The sequence below is a fragment of the Cricetulus griseus genome, chromosome 2 (genome assembly GCF_003668045.3).
Source record: "Cricetulus griseus strain 17A/GY chromosome 2, alternate assembly CriGri-PICRH-1.0, whole genome shotgun sequence".
NCBI lineage: Eukaryota > Metazoa > Chordata > Mammalia > Rodentia > Cricetidae > Cricetulus > Cricetulus griseus.
In genome coordinates this window covers 212,902,587-212,928,651 of record NC_048595.1, presented here as the reverse complement: position 1 = coordinate 212,928,651, position 26,065 = coordinate 212,902,587, and the positions used below count along the sequence as shown (strand labels likewise).

Sequence of the window (26,065 nt, the reverse complement as noted above, 5' to 3'; positions counted from 1 at the left end):
CAAAATTTTATATATATAGTGTGTATGTGTATGTGTATGTAAATTCCAAAGGTCTTGACCTATTACTTAATATATTTGAATTAATAAAAATGTAAAAAATCAGCTTAAAGTTGATAGTATTATGGTGAAGCTTCAGGGAGGAATGTGTACATCCTAGTTATAGAACAAGAGTAGAAAACAGTGATGGATGCTGGCTTTAATTAAGCAATGTCAGTGTTGGATATTTGCCCAGAGAGCAGTAGATTATGCACATGAATATATTTAGTTTCTCACTAGCAAAAAACTGAAGAACAGAAATGAGTTGTTTAAAAAGGAAATTTTTGCCTAAAAATGATTAAATGTGTAAAATCACTAATATAATATTTTTCCTGTGGCAAGTAGTAAAAAGTATGTCTAAAAGAAGAAATGCGAAAGGGCAAGGTTCTCAGCCAACAAATGATTATGATACTATGTGTGTGTGCTGTAGTAGGAAAACTTTTTTAGTTGTTTTGCTGTATAGTCGGTATAGTAAGGACCATTTGAAAGATTTTTAAATTCACTTTTATGCTATCAGGAGAACAGTGGTGTGTCCTATCATTGATGTGATCAGCGATGATACTTTCGAGTACATGGCAGGCTCTGACATGACCTATGGTGGATTCAACTGGAAGCTCAATTTTCGTTGGTACCCTGTTCCCCAAAGAGAAATGGACAGAAGGAAAGGTGACCGGACTCTTCCTGTGAGGTAGGTTGTCAGATGTTTCCTTTATAGTGTGTTGCAGAGAGTTATGACATTTCATCAGTTGGGTTAAAGGTGTACTTTGAGAAACACATAGCATTTGTGCACCTTGTATGTAATCATGAACTGTATTTCACATATGTCTGTTTTTTTAAAGAGGGATTAATAAAGTTAATTATTAATAACCCTCCAGTTAATAAAGTTAGATTTTTTTTTTATCTGTAAACTCTGGTATACAAGAGAAATGATGATGTCATGCCTATGTTCTTTCTTTCCTATATGAACACATTACAAATTTCTAAGTTCAGTCTGTGCTTAAATCAGACTTCTCCCCAGTTGATTGTGTCATTATGTTAAAGTACTGTCTCAAAATTGTTGCTTGCACTGTAGTGTTTTTTACTAATATGTACCATCTGGATGACAGTTTCTGACTAGTAAGGTTAGAAAAGCTTGTTTCACACAATTTTCTAAAATTACCAGAACTAACAGGGTATAAAGGGATGTCCATTAATGTGTATTTGTTTTTCTTTTTTAACTATACGTGATCACGTGTGACTTTTTTCCAGGAAGGCATACAAATCATGCTGGTAAGGACATAGAACAGATACTTCAGCTACCTAGACCATTGTAGTATTTATCCCAATTGTGTCTACCTGCAACTCCTGTAACAGTTGAACTCCATTTCCTCCTATTTTAAGTTTCTCTAGTCTATCTTCCCATGAATGAGTTCAAATCAAATTCAGGAGAAGCTGAAGAGATTTTTATTTTTTTCACTCAATACTTCTTGAACCAGCCTGAGATCTTAGCAGTACAAAGAAGCTCTTAGTTCACTTCAGTGTGAAATCAAGGACTCTTAGACATTTGAAAACTTTGGCAGTGACAGTTTTCGCTGAAGAAACACTGCTGCTGTCCTAGAGAAGCCTGAAAGAGCACATGTCAGTGCCTTCTGAACTCAGGAGCCTATGGTACCCTTGGACCCAAGAACTTAATTATTTTCTCCTGGTGGAGTCAGTTTTCCCCTCTTTATACTCACCCTTCATAGAAATCAATGGTTAACTGAAACCACAGATATCCCATTCATTTAAATCCTCTTTTACCATTTTTCTGCTTTGTTCTGTGCTTCTTCCTCCACCCCACCCTGTGCATACCTGGACTTGTCTTCTGCAGAAACCGTACCCCAGGTGGTTAGAATGTGGCCCCCTTAGAAGGCGTCTGTTGATGGTACTCTGCACTGCATCCCCTCCCTCAAGATTTCTGCAAACCCAAGAAAGGCTCTGTTTCCATCCTGTCTTAACCTGGCATTTTTACAGTATTTGCCACCCTTAGAACTTGGCATTTTAACCCTAACCTGAGTCTAGTTGAATAAAATTATTAACTACATCTATAGTTGCTGAGACTTGGAATCAAATACCTGGTCAGATGGAGCAGGTTATGAGAAATACGTTCAGTGTAAAGAGTTCAAGACAGAAAGTAGGTTGGCACCAAGGTTCGGGTCAGTGACCCCTGAAGGCGAAAACACTGCAGAGGGTAAGAAGCATTGTCCTAGAATTAGAAACAGCTGAAGAACTGTAGTACTTTTAAAACAAACACTGATTAAAAACTTTAAAATATTAAAATTAATGGCATAGTATTATGATTGAATTTCAGAACACCTACAATGGCCGGCGGCCTTTTTTCAATAGACAGAGATTACTTTCAGGAAATTGGAACATATGATGCTGGCATGGATATTTGGGGAGGAGAAAACCTAGAAATTTCCTTTAGGGTAAGTTCCCTTTGACCCCCCCCCAAAAAAAAATCTTTTACTTAACCACAATATGTATTCATTATTCTTGTTGTTTATATAAGAAATAAAATTTAATGAGTTTAACCTGACTTCAGAACCTTCAGCCTATAAAAAGTTTGATGACACTATGGAAGATTTGTTTAAAAAGACTGTTTTAGCAAATAATCCGGTTATCTTTAATAGTCTAGCTGTTAAATCTGTGTATAATTCTTCAGTTCTCAATTTCTGTCATTTTAAGAAAGTAATTCAAGCTTCAGCAACTAAATAGAAATAATTGTAATTTAAACAGGCTGCTTGTGGTACCTAACTGTAAAACATAATTTTAAGTTATATTATTTACTTCTTGTCTAATTGAAATTGTTCTCTTACATTAAATTTGGTTACCTTATCAGTTTTATGTTTTTTCAGTAAAAGGTGACAACAATTAGGTAGATGGCTCTGTCAGTAATGAGCTTGCCATGTATACATGGAGATCTGAGTTTGATTCCCAGCTCCTACCTAAAAAAAAAAAAGCTGGGCATGGATCTGCTGAAACAGCTCAGTGGGTAAAGACGCTTCCTGCAGCCTGAGTCTGTTCCCAGGACCAACATGGTAGAAGGAGAGAATTGACTCACAAGTTGTTCTCTGACAGACAAATTAAATGCTCAATTTTTATTTTTTTTTATTTTTTAAGGCTAGGCATGCCAATGCATACTGTAATCCTAGTGCTGAGGACACAAGGACAGTAGAATCCATAGCTAAATGAGTGAGCCCTGGTTTCAGTGAGTGACCCTGTCTCAAAACAGTAAGGTGGAAAATGATTTAGAAAGATACCTGATATTATTAACCTCTGGCCACCACACACACATGCATGCATACATACCACAAAAAGGAAGAGAAAGACAAAGCAGTTCTGAAATTACTCTTCAGTCAATTCAACATAGTTACCTTTCATTTCATATTCACTAAATCAGCATGTTAGATGATAACGTATGCTCTAAACAGCTTCTAACATATAGTGTATTAGGAGAGGCAAACAACTGAGTGTTCTGTAAGTAGAAGCAGGAAGCCCCTTTGCTCTCAGAGACTCTCCTTGCCTACAGCTCTAACACTGTATAACCTGGGAAAACCAGTGTGTAGACACACTGACTATTTAACAGCCCTGAGGGTGGACACACTGACTGTTTAACAGCCCTGAAGGTAGACACACTGACTATTTAACAAGGACACACTGACTATTTAACAAACCTGAAGGTAGACACACTGACTATTTAACAAACCAGAAGTTCTTCAAAATGTGAGTTTCAATTGCAAATATGAGATTTTCCTTTATGGCACAAAACTATATTTTGAAACAATTATATTGAATTAAGAATATAAACCTATACATGGTTTTCCTTTTGTTCCATGTGTTTTATTGATTGAACAAATAGATGAGAACATGCTGTCTCTGTCTTGTTGAAAAATCATGGTGAGTGTCTGTTCTGTGTGATGTGTCAGTAACGACACAAGTTTGGAGAGATAGAAATAGAAACAAATTTGGCTGAATACTCCCTGATCATGGGTGTGTGTAGTGAGTGTTAAATCATGGGCCACATCAAACATGTTAAATACACAAAACAAACAGAATAATAGTGAGTGTTTCCTGAAACAGCATGTCCTTGTTGACAAGAGTTGATTGCAGTTCAGCAGTTTGAATTTACGATGCTGTGAGTCATTTGCATTTGAGAGTTGCTGCTGTGTATCTCACTCTTCTATGTGTAGTTTGTAACTTGTCTTTGTGTTTTGACCAAAATTTGAAAAACACTTGATCCTGGGGAAGTACTGGCTGTACACCAGAGCAGGATCTCTGAGTCCTGAATTTTATCGTTTATTTTTGAGACAGGATCTCACTATGTAACCCTTGCTAGCCTGGAACTCACTCTGTAGACCAGGAGGACCTTAACTCATGGAGGTCCTTTGCCTCTACCTCTTGAATGCTGGGGTTAAAGGCATAGATCACCATAATCAGGCTTGTGTTCTGAATTTTAAACTATATGTCCAACACAGTTTACTTTGCTCTCATTCAGATTTGGTAGTTTATAGACATTTTGGGGAAAAAAATTACCAATAACTACAGATAAATAAAAGCCAACCCCCTGTTCAATTGAAAAGAAAATACCACACAAATACTAAGCAACCTTTGTTAGGTAGTTACTAAGCTTCATCCTGCTGTTTTCAGATTTGGCAGTGTGGAGGAACTTTGGAAATTGTGACTTGTTCCCATGTTGGTCATGTGTTTCGGAAAGCTACACCTTACACGTTTCCAGGAGGGACAGGACAGATTATCAATAAAAATAACAGACGGCTTGCAGAAGTATGGATGGATGAATTCAAGAATTTCTTCTATATAATTTCTCCAGGTTAGTGTATTTTGCATAATGTATATACTTGTACCTTTCTGTGTGTGTGTGTGTGTGTGTGTGTGTGTGTGTGTGTGTGTGTGTGTGTGTGTGTGTGTGTAATTTATTTTTAAAATCTGAGGTGGGGGTGCTTGTGCCATAGTCCATGTATGAAGGCCAAATACAACTTGTGGAGTTGATTCTTTTCCCACCATATGGGTCCCAAGGATTGAACTCAGGTCTTCAGGTTTCGGCAGCAAGAATCTTTATCCCCTAAGCCACCTCACTGGCCCAAGATTGTATCTTTCTTGTCCCTGATTCTAAGGAGAAGTAAAGAGGGTTGGAAGTAAAGACTTGATAAGGTCATTATAGGGAATGGTAAAAATCATAGTACAGAAAATACTTGATAGCATGCCTGAGATATTATTAGCAGTAATACTAAATATCTAGGTCAATTCTGCTGATCCAGAGTTGTATAGAGGTCTCTCTCTCTCTCTCTCTCTCTCTCTCTCTGTCTCTCTCTCTCTCTCTCTCTCTCTCTCTCTCTCTCTCTGTGTGTGTGTGTTTTCTTTTTACCTAACTGCAGCATTTGACATTTATTCCTGTGATATTCTGTCTTGTTAAATGCCAGCCATTTTCCTAGCTGACAAAGCACTCTCTCTGGACATTTGGCTTTTTTATCCAACATAAAAATACTAGTATTTGTGTATGGATTTATATATGTATGTAGAGACAGGGTATCATGTATCCCAGGCTAGCCTCAAACTCACTATGTAACTGAGGATGTCCTTGAACTTAGGATCCTTTTGCCTCCATTTTCCAAGTGCTGTCTGTGATTAAGGGTCTGCATGACCTTACATGTTTTATGTGATACTGGGGTACTAAACTCAGAGTTTCATGTATGCTAGACAAGCACTCATGACTGAGTTACATCCCCTGTCCCATAAAACAGTACCACCTCAGAAGCAGGTTATGCGCATTCTCCATAAGCAGGCCTTTTGGTGCTGCTGTATAGGACTTTTGTGAAACCATCTCATGTCACAAAGCCAATGCAGAGCCTGTAGTATTCCTCAAGACTTCTCTCCAAGAGCTTCGCTCTGCTATTCTGGCTTTTTGTGTGTCTGTGTCTCCCCAGCAATAAGCCTATCTGAAATTATTACTATTCTGCCTTGGTTGTTCAGGTAAAATACTTCAAGATTCAAGTGGGTATGAACACAGTTCAGTGGATTATATGAGAGAAATAGTTGTATTATTTAATATTTGTGTCAAATAGATGTTAATTTTTTATTTTTATCTTAATATACATTAAAGTTATCTGATCTCTGTATAACTTAGCTTAATATTAGTATGTGTTACATTCTCACATGAATTTATTTGCTTTGAAAAAATCAAAATGCATATTAATGCCTTGTCCTTGTTTTCTACTTTGGGAGGCAGGTCCATATCATATCACATCTAGTACCATCTATCACCTAATAATCCCGTTTCCCATTTAGCTGCTTTAAGAAAATGAGTGTATAAGTAGTGTGTGTTATCAAATAGAACTCTAGTAAATCAGTCAATTATTTCTTTTAACAGGTGTTACAAAGGTAGATTATGGAGACATATCATCAAGACTTGGTCTGAGACATAAACTACAATGCAAACCTTTCTCTTGGTACCTAGAAAATATTTACCCTGATTCTCAAATTCCACGTCACTATTTCTCATTGGGAGAGGTAAAAACGTGTGTGTGTGTGTGTGTGTTTGTGTGTGCGCGCGCGCGCGCGCGCGCGCGCGTTAAATATATATTGTGTGTATATACAGTGTTTTACCTGCATGCATGTCTGAAGGCCAAACAAGGGCACCAGATCTCATTACAAATGGTTGTGAGCCACCATGTGGTTCCTGGGAATTGAATAGTCTGCCTCATAATATGAAATCTTGTGAAATTTTTGTCTCCCCCACCTCTAGTACTAGGAAGCAACCCTGAGAATTTTCACATACTAAGCAAGTGCTTCATCACTGAGCCACTTCCCCAGCAAAATCTTACTATAATTTTATCAGATTATGTTCTATTAAAGATACTTGGGGCTGGAGAGATTGATTGCTCATCTCACTTATTGCTCTTGCAGAAGACTGGGGTTTGGGTCACAGTACCCACATGACAATTCAAAACCATCTTTATGTCACTTCAACTAGAGGATATCCAGTGCCCTTTTCTGGCCCTTGATTGTACCAGCCATACATATGATACACATACATACATGCAGGTAAAACACCCAACATGTACACATAAATCAAAATAAATAGATCTTTAAAAAAAATACTTTTTAACAAGAAGACTCTTATTACAATGTAAAACGTTTTGTGTGTGTGTGTGTGTGTGTGTGTGTGTGTGTGTGTGTGTGTGTGTTTTAACATGCTAAGCCATTTATTTGAAACCTGTACTTCTAAAGCTGATATTCTTGGGTTAATCCAAATCAAAGCCTGAGAATTTTCAGAGTGAAGAAAACTTGACAAGAAGGGTTGAAACACTGTTCTGTATGTATGTTGAGGGCATATGTTTATTTTCCTTTGGGAAGTTTTCATAGTTTAGACAGAGAAGTTAGGGAAATGCTGAAAAACATATTTAATTCTGGTGATTCTCTTAAGTTGCTTCTCAGAATTCAGCATTATTTTTCTTGAAATAATTGACTTATTAATGCTTATAAATAAGAAAAATTTGCAAATTAGTTGTACTTTTATCTCAGTGCATGCCTATACAAATAGATCTAGTATGAAAAAGGTCTTGCCTTCTGTTACAATGACTTTGACAGTAAACAATTTCTTATATCCTGTTTATTGAATGCCAGTTAGCTATCAGTTCTGACTCCTAGCCAGACTTCAGTTCTGCGTTTAAGAATGCAGATCAGAGTTGGGCATGGTGACACATGCATTTAATCTGAGCACTGGGAGACAGAGGCAGATAGATCTCTGTGAGTCTGAGCTACATAATAGAGAGACCCTGTCTCCCCACCACCACCCCCTAAAAAAAAATTCAGATTGGTCTTTCTTAAACTAGACTTCTGGTCTTTTTCCATTGTTGTTATTTAAGAGTTCAGCCTCTAAGTGAGAGTTCTCCTGGAGCCCAAGTTATTCCTTCTCTTGGAAGAAAACCAACCATCTCCATGTAGCTTTAGTAACTCTTTCACAGAGGTACCATTTCTTTTTATTCAAATTTGTTCTAACCTATTGACTTCTTAGTGGTTGTCATGTCTTTGTTTCCATGGTCACCCTAGAGGTTCTTGTTGTATCATTGAATTAGTGCTTACTGAGCACTTTACCACTTGAAATTGACTACCCTCCCCGAGTTTTAAAGCAGAAGCATTGGACTACTCCTGGTTTAGAGTAGAATACCCTAGTCTATTAAACCATAAAGATTTGAGGGATCTTTTCCTAGTATTCGTCTAACTCTCCAAGGTCCTATTTGTTAGCTAAAAGGCAGTAATTTTCAACGGCCTAGTATAGCTTTAGCATCAGTTTAGCTGCTATAATCATAATCTAGGAATAAATGTATGAAAGTATGTTAAGGGAATTTGTTTTTAACTGGACTATGATGTGAAAGACATTTTTTATTGTCAATTATGAGTTTCAAAATTACTGTCTTCAAGTTTCTCCTTTGATAGCATATGTTTATAAGACTATCATCTAATGTTTTCTGGTTATTTGTCCTTCTTCATTGCCTACCTTTCTGTGTCTATCCAGGCTACACAGGAGTTTTATCTTGTCACAGGATAGTCAGTCATTCCCTCTTAACCTTCTTTGATGGAATTTGGGTTAATTTTCTTAGACAGTCTTGGAAGTCAAAATACCTTACATGGCCTAGGCCCCCTTACATGGCAACCTTGTTGGGAGTCTGTATTCATTGGGTTTACAGAAAGATTTCAGAAAGGACAGAGGGAAGGAAGGTTCTTTCAGGAGTAAAGGCATATTTACTGTCTCTGCCAGGGACAGGACACTTCTGCCTCCAGGGTAAATCTAGCCTGTTTCCATGCCTGGGTTCTCTTACTCCCTTGGGTCACTTTTATACAGTGATGCTTGGGCTGAGAAGTTGTCCTAGAGATGGGGTGGCTCACAAACTGGAAGTAGTTATTCTCTGGCCCCGTTGGGGGGGGGCAGGGGTATGCACTGAGGAGCAGTCATTGGTATATTCCTTATCCTCAGCTGTTGTTCCAGCTAATCTTTGATTGCTTGAGCCCTTACTGAAGCATTTGCCTCAGTTGGTAAAATTTGACTTGTTTTACTTCCTCATTTTTACTTGTTAGTGTAAATACTATGCTTTTACCCTCTTCTCCTCTTAGTTAGGGTTTCTATGCTGTGAAGAGATACCATGACTGTGGCAACTCGTACAAAAAAGAAAGCATTTAATTGTGGTAGCTTACAGTTCAGAGGTTTAGCCCATTATTGTCATGCTGGGAAACAAAGCAGCATGTAGGCAGACTTGGTGCTAAAGAAGGAGCTAAGAGTTCTTACTTCCTGACTCACAGCAGTTAGTAGTAGTCTGAGACACTGGGTGGTGTCTTGAGCATATATGAGACCTCAAATCCCATCCCTACAGTGACACACTTCCCCTAACAAGATCACACTTCCTAATAGTGCTACTCCCTCCGGGGCCATTTTCTTTCAAACCATCACATCCTCCCAAAAAGTTCAGTTTCCATTGGGTTTATATACCCAGAAATATGTCTATGCTGGCTGTTCTTGTCTCTCTCCCCTTATTCTTCCACTGTAGCAGTAGAACATCTAGGCCTTAATTACGAAACTAACTTACAAAAAAAAAAAAAAAAAAAAAAAATTACAAAGCCAAGCAGAAGGGGAAACTTAGCTATGTTATGATAGAAGTTGACATGACAGATTTTGTTTTATAAGCATTAGCTGCACATGAGGATATTTATCAGGAAGGCTCCAGCCATTTCTTCACTGAATTTTTTTTTATTCATTTAACAACTATTTGAGTGCCCACTAATGGAATGTGGCATAAAACAAAGTGAAAATTCTGCTCTTGTTGGTCTTATAGTCTGTTTGGAAAAAAAAATAATGAAAAATATACAGTGTGTCAGATAGCAGTGTAAGAGCAGATGGGATCGAGGATGACTGGTGAGCATGAAAATTACTCTGTTTTACATAGGTAGTTGAGGAAGGCACCCCTACAGTAATTTGTGGACAGAAACTTGAAGGAAATGAATAACTAAGCCATATGCATTGCTGAGATAAAATTTCAGAGCAAGGGGAGAACAAAGGTTACTAAGATGAATGTGTACTTAGCGTGTTCCAGAAATAGTAGGGAGGTCACTTGTGTAGAAAAAATCAAGTAGACGGGTAATGAAAGATAAGGAAGGACAGAACCATAATGAGGGTTGTAGATAGAGTTTCTGTTCTGCCTGGTCCGATGGCCCTTCACTCCCAAAGGTTTATATTAATTACAAACTGTTGGCCAATGGCTTAGGTTTCTTACTGGCTAGCTCTCTCTTAATTATTAACCCATAACTATTAATCTATGTATTTCTACATGGCCTTATATTATCAAAGAATTCCCGGCTTCCTGTCTTCCTGGTAGCTACATGGTGTCTCTCTAGCAGCACCTCTCCCCAGAATTCTCCTCATCTGGTAGCCCTGCCTATACTTCCTTACTGGCTACTGGCCAATCAGTGTTTTATTCATCAACTAATAAGAGAAACATAAATACAGAAGGACATCCCCCATCATCTCCTCTTTCCTGTCTATTAAAATTATATATAACAAAACAGTTATCAAACAAGAACTATAGTTAACAATATTTAGTTCATTAATATTTGGCAAAATTTAAAGAAATATTCTATCATCTATCCTATCTTTGTGAGTGTAAGTTTTATACGGAACTTATCATTTATCATAACTAAGTAAAACCTTGACCAGAACTATCTGTCTTCAACTCCATCAAAGACCTCAGAAGGATAATATATAAACTCTAGAATTGACAGAAACTTTTCACTCCCTGTCTGTCTGTACAGACCTCCAGACCTCTATGGTTAGCCAGTAGCAAGCTCCATTCTCTGACCTTCGGACAGGCTTTATTTGTACAAGCAAGATATCCCCACAGAGGGTGAGCTGGGGAGATGGCTCAATGGGTAGAGTGTTAGCCTCACAAACATGAACTCATGTAAAGCTGAGCACAGATGTGTGTTTCTGTGGTAAGATGGGAGGCAGAGACAGAAAAATCCCTGAGAGTTCCTGGGTCAGTTAGCCTGGTTTATGCACTAACAAATAGCAAAGAAGAAAAAAAAGACTCCATTTCAAAGTGAAGACTGACACCTGAGGTTGTCACAATGGTAGGCATGAACCCTCACTCATGCATACACACATGTACATACGTCGTTGTATACACACACAAACCATATAGAGGATCAAATGATAGAGAACCCAGCCATAGGCAGCTGGAAGAGTTGTATTAACCTTAGTACTTGGGAGGACAAAGGCAGGATTGCATGTTTGAAGTCAGCCTGGTCTTCATAGTGAGTTCCAGAGCTGCATAATGAGAGTCTGTGTCAAAAACAAAAACATAAAGAAGAAGAACCAGGAGAATGATGTTTCAGAGACTTAAGTGAAAGGTTTGTCTCAAAAAGGAAATGCTAAACTATGTTGAATACTGTGGAGAAAGCACACAGCATGAGTATGGAGCTTTAGGGAGATTTTGTTAGTACCTTCTGCCTCAGTAATTTGAAAGTGTCTTGGAGAGTGTTAGGGACTCTGGTGACTTGAATTCAAGAGAATGGAAGTGTAGATCCTGAATATGTACCAATCTTTGAAAGCAAGGCATTTTGCTGTAAAGTAATGCAGAGAAATGGATGGTGGCTAGAGGAGAATATTAGGAAGGAGAGAATATTTCTGTTATGAAAGTAAGACCATGTGCTGGGTTTTTCAGTCAGTTTTCGGGGTCTAGTGCAGCCTGAGGCCTTAGTTGTGGCAGAATTTTTTTCTGAGACAGGCTTTCTCTGTAGCTTTGGATCCTGTCCTGGAACTTGCTTTGTAGACTAGGCTGGCCTTGAACTCACAGAAATCCATCTGTCTCTGCCTCCTGAGTGCTGGGATTAAAGGCATATGCCACCACTACCAGGCTGTGCCAGGATTCTTTGAAGCTTTATGAAGAATGTTTGGATTCCCTTGAAACTATGCTATACCCAGTTACCAAAATTTGTATAAGAATGGAGTTGATGACTTCATCATTTATGAAATAAGGAGTGATGCTAAAAGAAGTAAAGCTTTGGACAGAGTTTGGGTTCAGTGTTTACAAGCCCTTGCAGGGGGGCTGGGTTTGATTCCTAGCACCCGCATAGTGCTTATAAACCTCGAAAACTCCAGTCCCAAGGGATGTGTTACCCTCTTGTGATTTTCATGGGTATCGGGTACACAGACATGCATGTGGGCAACTGCTCATACACTTAAAACAAATATTTAAAGTATAGCTTTGAGATGCTCAAGTCTTGCACCTGCTCATGGCCATCATTAACTGGCTTCCTAAGTCCAGTCAGAATGAATTGTCGGCTAACCTATAAACTTAAGCAAGGGGATAGAAATGTGGTGTCTTGCTGTACACTTGTCTAAGTACTATTTATAATGTGGGCATTTATGACATGCACCACTTCCTGTGGGTACTACTCTGTGTCCCCTGAAGAGGTCCTTTGTAATACAACAGGCTCCATCAGAACCTCAATGAAGTGCCCTTCTTAGGAAGCCTAAGAATGAGGAGCACGAGCTTTGGTCATGATTATATTCAGACTTAGATTCCAGTATTCAATAAATATTTATTAAGTATGTTTGCTACTTTAAAAAGAAAGAAGCCTGTGCTAATGAGATTGATCTAAAAAAGAAAATTTGACTAAGCCAGCTTCCCATGACTCAGGATGATTTCTGGAAAAAAAAAAAAAAAGAAAAACAAGTAGATAAGCAAGGATTAGGAAAGTCAGGACCTGTGTGCACTCTTGGTGGGCCTATAAAATGATGTGTGCCTGGAAAATAATTCGGAGTTCCTCAGAAAGTTAACACTACATGATAGGGTCTGACTCATGCTCTTCACCAGCACTGCAAAAAGTAAAATGCAGCCATTGTGTGATGCAGTGCCTGACCTCCAGATGTGTAGGGTCTTAGAGGGAAACATGCTCATGGCAGCATGATTGGCCCAGCCTAAGTGGCACAGGCAACTCATGTCCTAAACTGATGAATGGTAAGCAAAAAGTTGCATGTACATACAGTGAGAAATCAGTCAGCCTTCAAAAGGATAGACATCCCGACATATGTACATTACCTCATAAATGAACTTTGAAGACATTTTATTTAAGTGAAGTAGGCTGGTGAAAAAAATAATGTATAATTTCACTTCTGTGAAGTTCCTATAGTGGTTGTGTACAATGAAACAGAAAGTAGTAGCTACCACAAAGATGGTTTGTTTGGTGGCTGAAGTGGTTCAGGTTTGTAAACTGGAAAGCTTTTGGAGATCCGTTTCATAACAGTGTAAATGGACTTAACACTTCTGAGTTGTCTGTTTAAAACTGGCTACAGTGGTAAGTTTTATGTTCTGAAAGAAAGAAAGATGCAGTGTAGGCATTGTGCTTTAAATGGATAGGAGATGGGATCTAGCACAGAGCGGGGAGATTTTTTATGTAAAGGATGGGACCACATGCATTTCATTCCTTGGAACAGATTAGAGAGGTGGGGGTCAAGTATAGGTCAGATGAGAGTGGTAGTTTGAGTGGATGCTTGAGAAGTCCTCTTCAAAGTAACTTCAGGTCAATACAAATTATTGATTGAGAGTAAGGCAGGGGCTGCTGGTGATAGATAGAGACTTGGGGAAAGAGGGCAAACAGAAACCTAAGGCTGTAGGTGAGTACAGAGGTCACGGCAGAGAGCTCATGCTGATGAGTGAGTAAAACCATGACCCCTCCCCTTTCCTGCACATTCTGCCCTTTCAGTGAGTAAAATCTAGGTTGAGTGGCATGCCTCTGAAGGATTTAGAGCAGCCACTCCTTTAGGGAATGACAGGTTGTTTCTTTTTCTTTGAACTGACCCAATTTTGACAATGCCCAAGCATTGTTAGCCGGGCTCAAGTTTGGGTGAATAAAAAGATGATACCTGTCCAACCCATGGTACGTGGTTGCCAAGGCAGGTTGGCCTCTTACCTTGCCTGCTGACTTCCCACGTGGCATAGACTTTACATCTGGTCTTCCTGCCATTGCCTCAGAAATATAGCCTGTGGGCCTTTTGTACCAGGTCATATCTAGATGAAAAGTCTCATTTCTAGGCTAAGACTATTAGGATGTCTTTCTTAACCAAGTCTGCCTTCCAGAACTTGTACTATAGGATTTGGAACCAACATAAATGTTTACTCATAGTAGCTAATAGTTGTTAATCCATTGAGTATTGTAAGCAATCACAAAGAGATAGAGCCTTGCCTAACTGTTACTGACTCAGGCAGTTCTAATGGTTCTCACATTGACATAGCATCTACTTTATGTTAAACAATAGTCTGAGTACCTTACAGATATTCAGATATTCCTCTTCTGATGACTCAGTTAAACAGCTTTTGTGGAGTGGATTAATGTTTAATGGGGAAGTGAAATTTGCACCACCCCATGGCTGCTTCCACGTATGCCAGCCTCCAACCCTCTCTTGTCCAGAAACTGTCTTCAGTCTCCTAAGAAGTCATCAGAGGCATTTTCAAAAAAGACACCTTTATTTTTATTTTTATTTAAATTAGAAACAAGATTGTTTTACATGTCAGTCCTAGTTCCACCCCACCCCCACCCCCACCCCTGTCCCCTACAATCCCCCTAACTAGAACCTTACTTATCATATATCCTTTCTGTTCCCCCCTTACTTATCATATATCCATAGGGTGTCACCAGAGTCTATTGTGTCCTTTGGGATAGGGCCTAGGCCCACCTCCCTCCCTCCTCCCCCCCACCCCCCCCACCCCCCGTGTGTCTTGACTCAGGGAGTATCCAAAAGGGACACCTTTTGTCCTTGAGGAGTTGTTAAATTACTTTAAGTTACTACTGAAAGTAGAACTATTTTGAACTAAATATTAATCCTGAAGGAACTGTGCAAGTGAAAGAAATGAAACAAATAGAAAAGTTTTAATTTAAAACTAAAAAAACCTTGATGTATAAGTACTATTTGCATCATTTCCATCCTTCTACCCGGCTCTTCCTGTGCCCCCAATTCCCTCTCAAATTATAAACCTCTTCCTCTTTAATTGATGTACAATGATGTACATCATTTAATTGATGTAACAATGTATGTACATACATACATACATACATACATACACACACACACACACACACACACACACACACACACACACACGCACTCTACTTGAGTATAATGTTGCTCTTATATACATGTGTTTAGGACTGATTGTTTGGGATTGGATGGCCTATCAGACTTGTCCCAAAGAAAACTGATTCTCCCTCTGTTAACAGCCATTAATTGCCTATAGCTCTTCATCTAGAGGTGGGACCTTGTGAGATTAACCCCATGCTCATTGGCATGTCATCTGGTGTTGTTACTATGCAGGTTATGTTTAGGTGACCATATTGTTGAGATATCATTGGTGCAACTTCCCTGTCATGTATAGAAGACACTACCTTGAAACAGAAACCCTGGTCCTCTGGCTATTACAGTCTTTCTGCTCCTTCTGTGATGTTCCCAGCCTTTGTTGTAGGCATTGTGTTCTGTCAATTGGGGTTGAGCATCCCCAGTCTGTTCTCAGTATTTTGACCAGTTGTGGCTTTCTGTAATGGTCTCCACTGCTTCAAAAAAGAAGCTTCCTTAATAAGGGCCGAAAGCTGACCTGATAAGTATTTATAATGCAGTTAGAAATTGTACTGGTTTAGGAAAATGGCAGTCATAGGTTCTCCTCTAGAGTCTGTGACTTTACTAGTTACATGTGGATGGCTAAGTCTTTACTGTACCAAGCATGAATTCCCACCATTTTGGGGGGAGGGGTGGTTCGAGTCAGGGTTTCTCTGTTAAACGCCTAGTTGGAAGTCCTGGAACTCTCTTTGTAGACCAGGCTGGCCTCCTCCTCCAAAGATCTGCCTGCCTCTGCTTCCCAAGTGCTGCACACCTTTAATCCCAGCATTTGGGAGGCAAAGGCAGGCAGATCTCTGTGAGTTTGAGGCCAGCTTGGTCTACCAAGACAATTCCAGGACAGCTAGAGCGGTTATACAAAGAAACCCTGCCTCAAAAAACCAACAACAGCAAAAAGAAATAATAAAGGAATGACCTTTTGTGTATCTGCATGTACCTATCCCATAGTTAAGTCCTGCATTCTAACTCCTGATGTCTCATTGTCCCACAGATACGAAACGTGGAAACAAATCAATGTCTAGATAACATGGCTAGAAAAGAGAACGAAAAGGTTGGAATTTTCAATTGTCATGGTATGGGAGGTAATCAGGTAAGTATCTTTATTAAACTTTTAAAACTGATAGCTTTTAATTTGGTTTACTTGGCTCTTTAATCCTATAACATTAGTCAGGAAACATTTTTATATCTTTAAAGAAAAATAATAAAGAATATTAGGTGAAGGGTGCTTTCAATCTAATGATTGATATTTAATTTTTTTAGAGCGGTCTCACTGTGTAGCCTTGGTAGCTTACAGTTTACAATATAGACTAGGATGGCCTTGAACTAGGGGATCTGCTTGCCTCTTCTAATGATTATTTTAATAAAACATTTTTAAATGCCCCTGCTTGCCTCTTCTAATGATTATTTTAATAAAACATTTTTAAATGCCCCTGTAACAACTGAATTAACATTGCTGAGCACAAAATTTATTTTGTCTTTTCTAGGGAAAAAAAAAAAAAAGACTGCTCTTAATAATACACTCAGCCTACAGAGAACTGTGGTGATTTTTTTTTTTTTTACTTTCCTCTGTGTAAAATTGGTGTAGCTTTTCTCAGTCTTTCATTCTCTATTACTTTAACAGTGTACATGAATCAATGTCTTGAAATAGTTGCCGGTTATTCCAGAGTAGCCCAGAGAAAGTTTAAACTTGAGTTTTGGTGTTTATCTATATGCACATTATTCCTCTGTGTCTATTGAAGCTGATTCCTGATGTCTTCATTGTCTCATGGCTATAAAATGTAGAAATGTTAGCCTTTGAAATGCTGACTAATTTCTTTTTACTGTTAAAGCTTACATAGGTTCATGTTTGCTTTTCAGGTTTTCTCCTATACTGCCAACAAAGAAATTAGAACAGATGACCTTTGTTTGGACGTTTCCAAACTTAATGGCCCAGTTACCATGCTCAAATGCCACCATCTAAAAGGCAACCAGCTCTGGGAGTATGACCCAGTGGTGAGTTACTCAGTTACCTATAGATACAGAAGCTATATAGCATGTCACTGGGCACATTTATATTTTATAGCCAATGCAGTTGATAGTAACTAATACAGTCATTAAGGCCATTAGATATGGTCCAAACGTTTTCTTTGTTTCTGGATGTGTACTACTGCCATTGTGAGTGTGACTGTCCCTTGTCTTGAAAGATTCAATCTCTGTTTCCTTACAGCAGATGCCGATGGCTAGCCATTGTGACAGCCAACAGATTTTTAAATGAAAAGGGTCCTTATTTTCAGTTTGTTGGAATACAACAGTATATTAGTTAGGCAATACTGAATGTACTTAAGTGGCTTCATTTCTTCATTTTCTTACACAAGTCTCTAGGTATATAGTTTCTGATGTGGATTACACTGATATCTAAGATAACTGTAATCTAGGCTCTGAAAGAAAGGTGCATGAGTTGCTTTACCGTTAGATATATTACTTTTTTTTTTTTTCAGGAAAATAAGTTTTTCCTAGAACACTTTTGTCAAGCTGTGTTTATTTCTTGGGAGTTGTAGATTTGTCCCATAGTGAACCTACAGCTATAAGGAAGGCAGGGAAAGCAAGTACTTGGTTTTCTTGTCCTAAAAGTGTAGATGAGCATGGCACAAAGATTGGGAATGGTGTGGGCTAGTCCACCTACAGCCTGCCTCAATGGATATTTGAAAAGTGAATGTTCAATTAGAAATGTAGGAGAATGGAGATGGTTTCACGTATTTAGAAAGAACTGATTGTACATGTAAAGTTTTAAAACTTCAAATCACTTTGGAAAGTTTGTTTCCCAGAGATAAAACTAATGTGTTAGGCTGGTTTCTCACAGACTCCAGGATAAAGCTAACTGTTGATGTGTTTACTAGGGAGCATTTCTGAATTAATAACTATGAAAAGGAAAGGGTAGGGCAAGCTACCTTGCTAGTGCAGTAGCCTGAGTGAACTCCAGAGGGAGCTCTGGAGGGGGAGAGCAGCCCATCCATCAAAACATAACAACCAAGAAAGAGAATAAAACATTTGTGTCAGCAGCCCACACTAGAAGCCTCAAGTCATAAAATCCTAGATTACAAAGGAATCCTAGAAATAAAATCCAGGACACTATTTCATGGGTAAAAATTAATTGCTCCTGGTCACACAATGGATAGATGATGTAAGTTAGATCTCAAACTCAAGATTCTTAATTCTTGATCCAAGATACTTCGTTTAGTACCCTACTATTTTTTTTATTAAATTTGCGTGCTACCCTACTATTTTTTATTAAATTTGCGTGTTAGTGCATGTTTAAATCTTGTTTGTATCGTGTGCTCTATAAAAATTATAGTATGGCAATAAGCTCTTTCATTTTTACTCCTTGTGCTGTCTCCTAAAATACAATGGAGATTGGGACCTTTTTACATTTAGAGATTGGAGGCAGGAAGTAGAGTAATATTTTTTCTATTATGTAGGTAGCCTTTGCAATAAGTAATGAAAGCTTTTATCCTCCCCTTGAAAGGTTGCAGTTAAAAATGTGTCACTTGCCTGCCCAGTGCCTGAATCAGGTTCTCTCTGGAGATTTGCCAGTATTACCTAGTTCCTCTGCTGAGTCCTTTGATGACAAAATGCAGTATTGGAACCTTGGAGCTCTATATCTTCTGTCAGCTGTCAGAGCCTGGTCTAGAGCAAGGTTCTTCGCCAGTGTTTAGATCTCCTGTGGAGCTTACTGAGAGAGGTGGGGGGAAAGACAGAGAAAGGAGAGAGAGAGGGGGGTGGGAGGGAGGGAGAGAGAGAGAGAGAGAAGAGAGAGAGGGGGAGGGAGGGAGAGAGAGAAGGGGAGAGAGAGAGACAGAGAGACAGAGAGAGACAGAGATGTGTTTTCAGAAATTGGGATGGAGCCAATACTTGGGAGGCAGAGGCGGGTGGGAGTCAACCTGGTTTACAGAGTGAGTTCCAGGGCTACAAAGAGAAACCCTGTCTTGGAAAAACCAGAGAGAGAGAGAGAGAGAGAGAGAGAGAGAGAGAGAGAGAGAGAGAGAGAGAGAGAGAAGAAATTAGGGTGAAAAAACAACTGCCCAGTCATAGTTTTTGTTGTGCTTGGTTTGTTCTGCTTTTAGTAGTATTGACTGTGAGCCTGAGGAAGGGTGCCACCTTTGTAGGGAGTTGTGGAATGTTGAATAGGTCCTTAATTCTGCACTGGTTTTTGTCTCAACTGAAACGGAAGGCTGACGTGGCATTTATGTAGAGCCTAGGCTCTCTGCTGCTATATTGCCACACTGCAAAGCCTATCCTCAGCCAGTAAACTACACAGCACCCGCATGAGAAAAGCCAACACCATCACAGCCCACAGCTGCACTCACTCTCATCCAGGTTCAGTTCTCATGCATCTATGAGGATTCAAGTAAATAATACTGAACTTCAGGTCAGTGTGATGGTAACATCTACAATATACAATAGTTATTTGTATATATAGTTATTTGCTAGTTCTCACTTTGACTCACCACAGAGTAATACAGAGCTAGAAGTAGAAGTAGATGATACAATCATTAGATTCTGCTGTCTGTAATTTAAAAGAAACATTGTGAAAATGAGATGTTGCAGATGCTGGAGCATTGGTTCAGTGGTTAAGAGCACTGGCTGCTCTAACAGAAGACCCAAGTTCGATTCACACCACCCACATAGTGGTTCACAACTGTTGATAACTCCAGTTCTAGGGGATCTGATTCCCTCTTCTGACCTCCAATGACATGCACACAGGCAAAACACCCATATTCTACATAAAGTAAAATAATTTTTTTTTTGAGACAAAGTTTCTCTGTGTAGCCTAGGCTGTGCTAGAACTCACAGAGATCCAGCTGCCTCTTCCTCCCAGGTGTTGGGATTAAAGTTGTGTGCCACCACCACCTGGAAAAGTATAAAATTTTTAAGTACGGCCTTTCAAAGAAAAGAATCACATTAAAGTTAAGACATGAATAAAGAAAAACTAATGTGTGTCATTAACATTGTAGCTACATGACCCATTGCAATATCACTCAGCATGCACCCTATTCTAGGACATTGGCGATTGTTGGTCTGGAACACATTCTCAGATTCATTGTGGACCATTATGACTATTAATTTACTCTTATTGTCCCTCCCACCCTTTAGAAATTACCCTAAAAATCAGCATGAAAGTATCAAATCTAAAACATATATACAGAGGTAGATAGCTATAACCCTTCCTGGTTATTTAGAGCCTTCTTTGCATGTGAGGCACCACATATTTGAACTGTTGTTATTGCCTTACAGAACCTTCTCAAAATGTCCATTATACTGTGGTATTTATCTTCAAAGTGAAAAAGCCCAAGTTGTCTAGGCTATGAACCCAATCTAGGCTATGAACCCAATCTTTTCTGTGCTCTTTCTTCTATGTGACACCTCCTTCTACCATAAGGATAACTTCTGAATTTATGTGACACCTCCTTCTACCACAAGGATAACTTCTGAATTTGATATCTAGGCTTATGCTTGATTGTACTGTGTCTCAGCCACCCCAGCATTCGTATATTTTTGAGTCTGTAAAAGGACCCAAGTTTCTGAAATCTTAAAGTTTAGAAGCACCTTATCACAAAGTTTAAACAGCCTTATCACAGAGAAATGAAAGGAAAACTGAAATAGTTGTTTGGAAATATGTTCCAGGAACCTAGATTAGTAGTGACTAATGGCCTGGGTTTTGAGAGAGGGGGGGGAGAGGGAGGAGTGAGAGAGGAAGGAGAGAGGAGAGAGAGAGAGAGGAAGGAGAGAGGAGAGAGAGAGACTGTGTCTGTCTGGTTATTTGTTGTCAAGGCCCATAGAGGCTCTGTTCCATATTGACTTAAGGTCAGAGTTCAAACCTATCCTAGCTCTTTCAAGGTTACAGGTCTAAGACTTAAAGGTCTAAGCTGTGGCTACTGAAGAATGTTTGAGCTAAGGTGATCTAAGGCCAGATAACTAGAGGTTTGATCTAAGGTGTGGTTACTTGATGTTTTGAGAATTAAGGAAGTAATTATGCCGGTTCCTGGAATCGTTAGTAAGGAAGTCCTTTTGCCTTTCCCCCTTTTTGGTTGGGATGTATAAGAACTTTGAGCATTAAACTTGGGGTGGACGCCAGTATTCACTGGATGCCCTCCCGACTCTATCTTCTGTCTTGTCTGTTTCTTTCCTCAATCCATACTTCCACTCTCAGGCACATTTAAACGGGTCGGCAGGTCCCGACAGTCTCAGAGTCTCAGTCTCTCTCTCTTTCTCTCTCTCTCTCTCTCTCTCTCTCTCTCTCTCTCTCTCTCTCTCTCTCTCTCTCTCTCTCTCTGTGTGTGTGTGTATTTGTGTGTGTGTGTGTTGGCAGTGGTGTACAACTTTAATTCCAGCACTTGGGAGGCAGAGGCAGGAGGATCTCTTGAAGTTCAAGGCTAGCCTGGCTATGGGGGGGGGTACCTTTTCCTCCACTTTCTAATTAAGGTGTGTCTTTCCCCTGCTACTTTCAGAAATTAACCCTGCAGCATGTGAACAGTAACCAGTGCCTGGATAAAGCCACAGAAGAGGACAGCCAAGTGCCCAGCATTAGAGACTGCACTGGAAGCAGGTCCCAGCAGTGGCTTCTTCGAAATGTCACCCTTCCAGAAATATTCTGAGACCAAATTTACAACAACAACAAAAGAAAGAAAGAAATAAGGATTGACTGGGCTACCTCAGCATACATTTCTGCCACATTCTTAAGTAGCAAAAAAGGAAAAGTGTTTTCCTCTTCTGTGGGATGTAAGGTTTATCAGCCATTAAGACTCCTCTAGCTTTTCACTTGCTGTGAACCAGCCTTCCTGTCCCAGGATATGAGACTGCAAAGTAGTCAGACTGTGGCACACTGATGTTTACAAGACTGGAAGAGTCCTCATCGAGAACAGTGGCAAATAGCCTTCAGATCCCCAACAGGCACAGAATGTGCTCTCTGGATAGATGCCCCTTCCACAGCTTCCGTGCACATCAGCCGTTTCTGCTGAATGTGCCTCCTGGAGAAGAGATCTCCTGATTAGAACCAGTAGCTGCAATATTAAATATTGATAGAAAAGTAAGTGGAAAAGAACTGGAACCAGGTTCAGCATCATGAAAACATTTTTACAACAATAAAAATTATATCAAACAGGGTTTAAAGGAAATTAAAACAGAATTATGAGAAGTACAATTTGTTATAGTATCAGATTTCTATATAGATTTTATACCTCAGTGGGGAAAAATTGATTCTAGTGACATTCATTTGTTTTCATCTGTGATAGTCATGGATGCTTTTATTTTCCTTGGGGTGCTGAAAAATGAGATGGGGTCGAGTTCTGAACATAGTTTTGATTTCTTTTTACAATATTTTTATTTGGTTTTTGAGCTGTTGGAATTGTAAGTTTTAATTGCCTTCCTTTAAAACAAATGGAGATTTAACATGCCTGCTCTCGATTGAAAAGTTAGAGATGTCTCAGTTGCTCTTGGGTCAAGGCTCACAGACTCTTTCCTACCCCGTCCCCCACCTCCACAGTTTCTTACCATATTTTCAACTTTTTAACTTGATTCAACTGATTATGCTTACTACCCAAGACTCATGCTACTGTACTGCAGATTTGTGTTCACAGCAATAACTCCTCAGTTCCCGGTGAGTCATGTAACACAAGGCTTACAAAGAGTGGTTGTTTATTTGAGTATTTGGAGATCATATATCTGATGGACTTTTTTGAAAACCTTTTTCACTCCACACATAGATGTGCTTCACTGTCAGGTGCACATTTAGATTAGGGTTGAGTTGTGATGTTGGTTTGCTGCTTTTTTAAAAAAATAAAAATTGACTGAAAATATTTAATTGGCATTTTTTAATGAGTTAGCCAAAGAAGTGCAGCTATGAGTCCATATAACAGTCCTGCATTTCGTCCCTAACTCCATTTTGTTAACTGATTTCTTTACTCTGGTTTTTAGTGACAGAATCAAGTATTAAAGTTGATGTTAATTAAAGTTTACTTCTTGATCTCACAGAAATCTCATTGTGACATTTTTCCATAGCAACCCACTGACCAAAATGTATACACTCTGCTTCCTGTTTGTCAGGTTATATTTAATGGTATTCTTTGCTTTGACTATCAAAGACTCACTGCAGGAAGTGCTATTTCTTTGCTTAAGAATGTTCCTGGAAGGCATATCACCAGTGACATTTGCCCAGTTGAGTAGTATAACACCATTTCTCCTCATCCAATCAGCATTGAACCTGTGGATGCTTGGGGTAAGGTTGTCCTCCAGGATGCAGAGACTTCCCAGAAAATCTGAAACAAGAAGCCAGTGTTGGCTGGAATCGTTTTTCTTCTCTGTGAGCTATGTTAATTCTATCTCCAGTGGGCCCAATGTTTGAAAAGTCAGATGTCTAATAAATTATTTTCATGCTCAGAATTACAGATTTTTGTACCCTAGCATAGCATGATCTTATTCCTTATTGTAAAAATTTAACAGCATTGTGATTTAAAATTTTGTCTCACTTTTTAAGTGGGGGTGTGAGTGACTTAACTCATGGGTACTTTTAGAACCTGGTAGATATTCTCATTGCCTTTATTTTTCTAATTAAAATATTCCTAAATACTTTGAAAATATAAAGTATTTCTGAGTAGTTGTGCCTTACATTGGTTTTACTTGAAGAGAATATGGATCTTTTCATCATAGCTGTTTGTGGGTTAGGCAGATGTTCATCTCTGTTGGAACCAAATTGAGAAGAAAAGGAATGAAAAAGAAATTGAAGGATGAGAACCGGCTTATTTTGGCCAGTGAAGTAATTCAGAAGTATAACAAATAAAGATCTGTTTTGTTTTTTAAGACAAGGCATCACTGTAGTCCAGACTAGCCTCAGACTCACAGCAATCCTTCTGCCTCAACCTCCATCCGAGTACTGGGATTAAAGACATGAACCACCAGACCTGGCCAAGATAATTTGAATCTCACAAATCTTTTCACTCCATATCAGTCACAGTTTGTTTGGATGTTTCTCAGTCCTAATTGGTAGCTTGATAAATCTGTTTTGTTCACCGTCCTGCCAGTTGAGAATATCATGTAGGCCATGTCTTCCCTGTCCTTGTTCTCTGTAATGACTTGGTGCTTCCCTCATCTTCCAAGAAGTACTCCAAAGTGTACTTTCTTTAAACAAGAAAGATGTTGAGGAGACACTGTTTCTAAAGTGCTGGCCAGAGCAAGGTATACAAAAGAAAATTGCCTTACTCCTTTTGGTTGTTAGATCCATTTGCAAGGAGCATTTTGCTTAGTAAATTTATAGGAATTGTTCGTTCAGAGTATGAGGCTGATATGCAAGGCTGTAACAGTATGAGTATACATTAAAGGTAGTTCTGAATTTCAGATATGCACTTACAACATCATTAAAGAGGTCAGATGTCAGAAACGGGGAGATGGCTCAGTGGTTAAGAACACTGACTGCTCTCTCAGAGGATCTAGGTTCAAACCCCAGCACCCAATAGCAGCTCACACCTGTGTGTAACTCCAAGATCTGACAACCTCACACAGATAATGCATGCAGGAAAAACACTATACACATAAAATAATATATGTAAGATGACCGATGTCTAAGAAGAAAGTTACATACCTCCACCTTGAAAACTGCAGAACTACTCATTCAAAGAGTTCATAATGCTGAGGTGCCAGTTTCCCACAAATTGGTCTGTAGATACAGACCAAAAATTCAGAAGGCTTTTTGTAGGAATCTGTGTGTGTGTGTGTGCGTGTATGTGTGTGTGTGTGTGTGTGTGTGTGTGTAAATACAGAATAGCAAAGATAATGTTCAAGAGGAAAAATAAAATTGGAGGCCTTCCATTTCCCGTCAAGATCTGCTCTATATTTGTTGTATACAAGTGTGGTAGTAGAGTAGGATAAACAGGTGATAGACTACACATGTATGGATGGGTTTTTAGTAAAAACTGCAAGCAGTTAATTCAGGAAATAATATTTTTCTGTTGGAACTGAAGTGGTGATGTTTTCTTTCATTTTCATTGGTTTTGTTGTTTTGCTTTTTTTTTTTTTTTTTTTTTTTTTTTTTTTTTTTTTGGAGACAGGGTTTCTTTGTGTCTGTCCTGGAACTAGCTCTGTAGGCCAGGTCGGCCTTGAGTTCTGGGATTAAAGGTGTGTACCCAGCTTGTTTGTTTTGGGACGTGATCTTACTATGTATCCCTGGCTGGCCTGGAACTCATACAGGGGTTCTTAGCAGTTTCAGTGAAAAGTGTATGCTGCCATTCCTGGAGTGGGATTTGTGTTGTTTTATTTTTAACTACAAGCCTTGAGGGAATGAAGGATACGGCTTTTGTGCCCTAGTGAAGTTGCAATCTCACAGACCCTGACCTCTCCCATCCCAAACCCAGCTGACTGTCTTGTTGCCTCTAGGCTCCCTGGGATCTGTAATTAGTTTCTTTGCTGTGATAAATCTGCATTTCTTCATTGTGTCTTGCTTGACACACACCTGAATCTAACTTTCCCCCATTCAGGGCTCTCAGTAATGACTTGGCTTCTGGCCACTGTGAGCAGACCGTTAAGACCAAATCAGAAACCTTAACCACAAGAATCCCAAACTGACCTGCAGACTCAGTGCAGACCCTATTAAAATGTCCCAAGTGACTTTTTTTTTTCTTCAGAAATTGACAAGTGAATACTAAAATTGTTTTGGAAACCCATAGGATCCAGGGTACTAAAAGGATAAAGATTAACTGAACAGAATAAACAGTCCAGACAACCTATAGTGTAATCAGTTGATTCAAGAGTACCAAAACAATCCTGTTTTTATATGTTCTAGTTTGTAGACAACTAAGCAAGAAGTAA

The 26,065-nt window shown here is 39.1% G+C and overlaps 1 protein-coding gene across 4 annotated transcripts in view; it reads left to right on the top strand.

The window, feature by feature from the left end:
- Galnt1 (polypeptide N-acetylgalactosaminyltransferase 1) overlaps nucleotides 1-23,851 on the top strand; it is an 80,230-nt gene extending 56,379 nt beyond the window's left edge. For 2 of the 4 annotated variants that reach the window (XM_027400575.2, XM_027400578.2), the window contains 7 exons: nucleotides 554-724; nucleotides 2,366-2,483; nucleotides 4,705-4,885; nucleotides 6,443-6,582; nucleotides 16,224-16,322; nucleotides 17,090-17,224; nucleotides 21,718-23,851. In XM_027400575.2, coding sequence (XP_027256376.1) covers nucleotides 554-724; nucleotides 2,366-2,483; nucleotides 4,705-4,885; nucleotides 6,443-6,582; nucleotides 16,224-16,322; nucleotides 17,090-17,224; nucleotides 21,718-21,864 — 991 coding nt within the window. In that variant the 3' untranslated portion in view covers nucleotides 21,865-23,851. The remainder of the gene's footprint in view (nucleotides 1-553; nucleotides 725-2,365; nucleotides 2,484-4,704; nucleotides 4,886-6,442; nucleotides 6,583-16,223; nucleotides 16,323-17,089; nucleotides 17,225-21,717) is intronic. The other 2 variants (XM_027400576.2, XM_035440246.1) reach the window with 1 other exon arrangement.
- The last annotated feature ends 2,214 nt before the right edge of the window (nucleotides 23,852-26,065 follow it).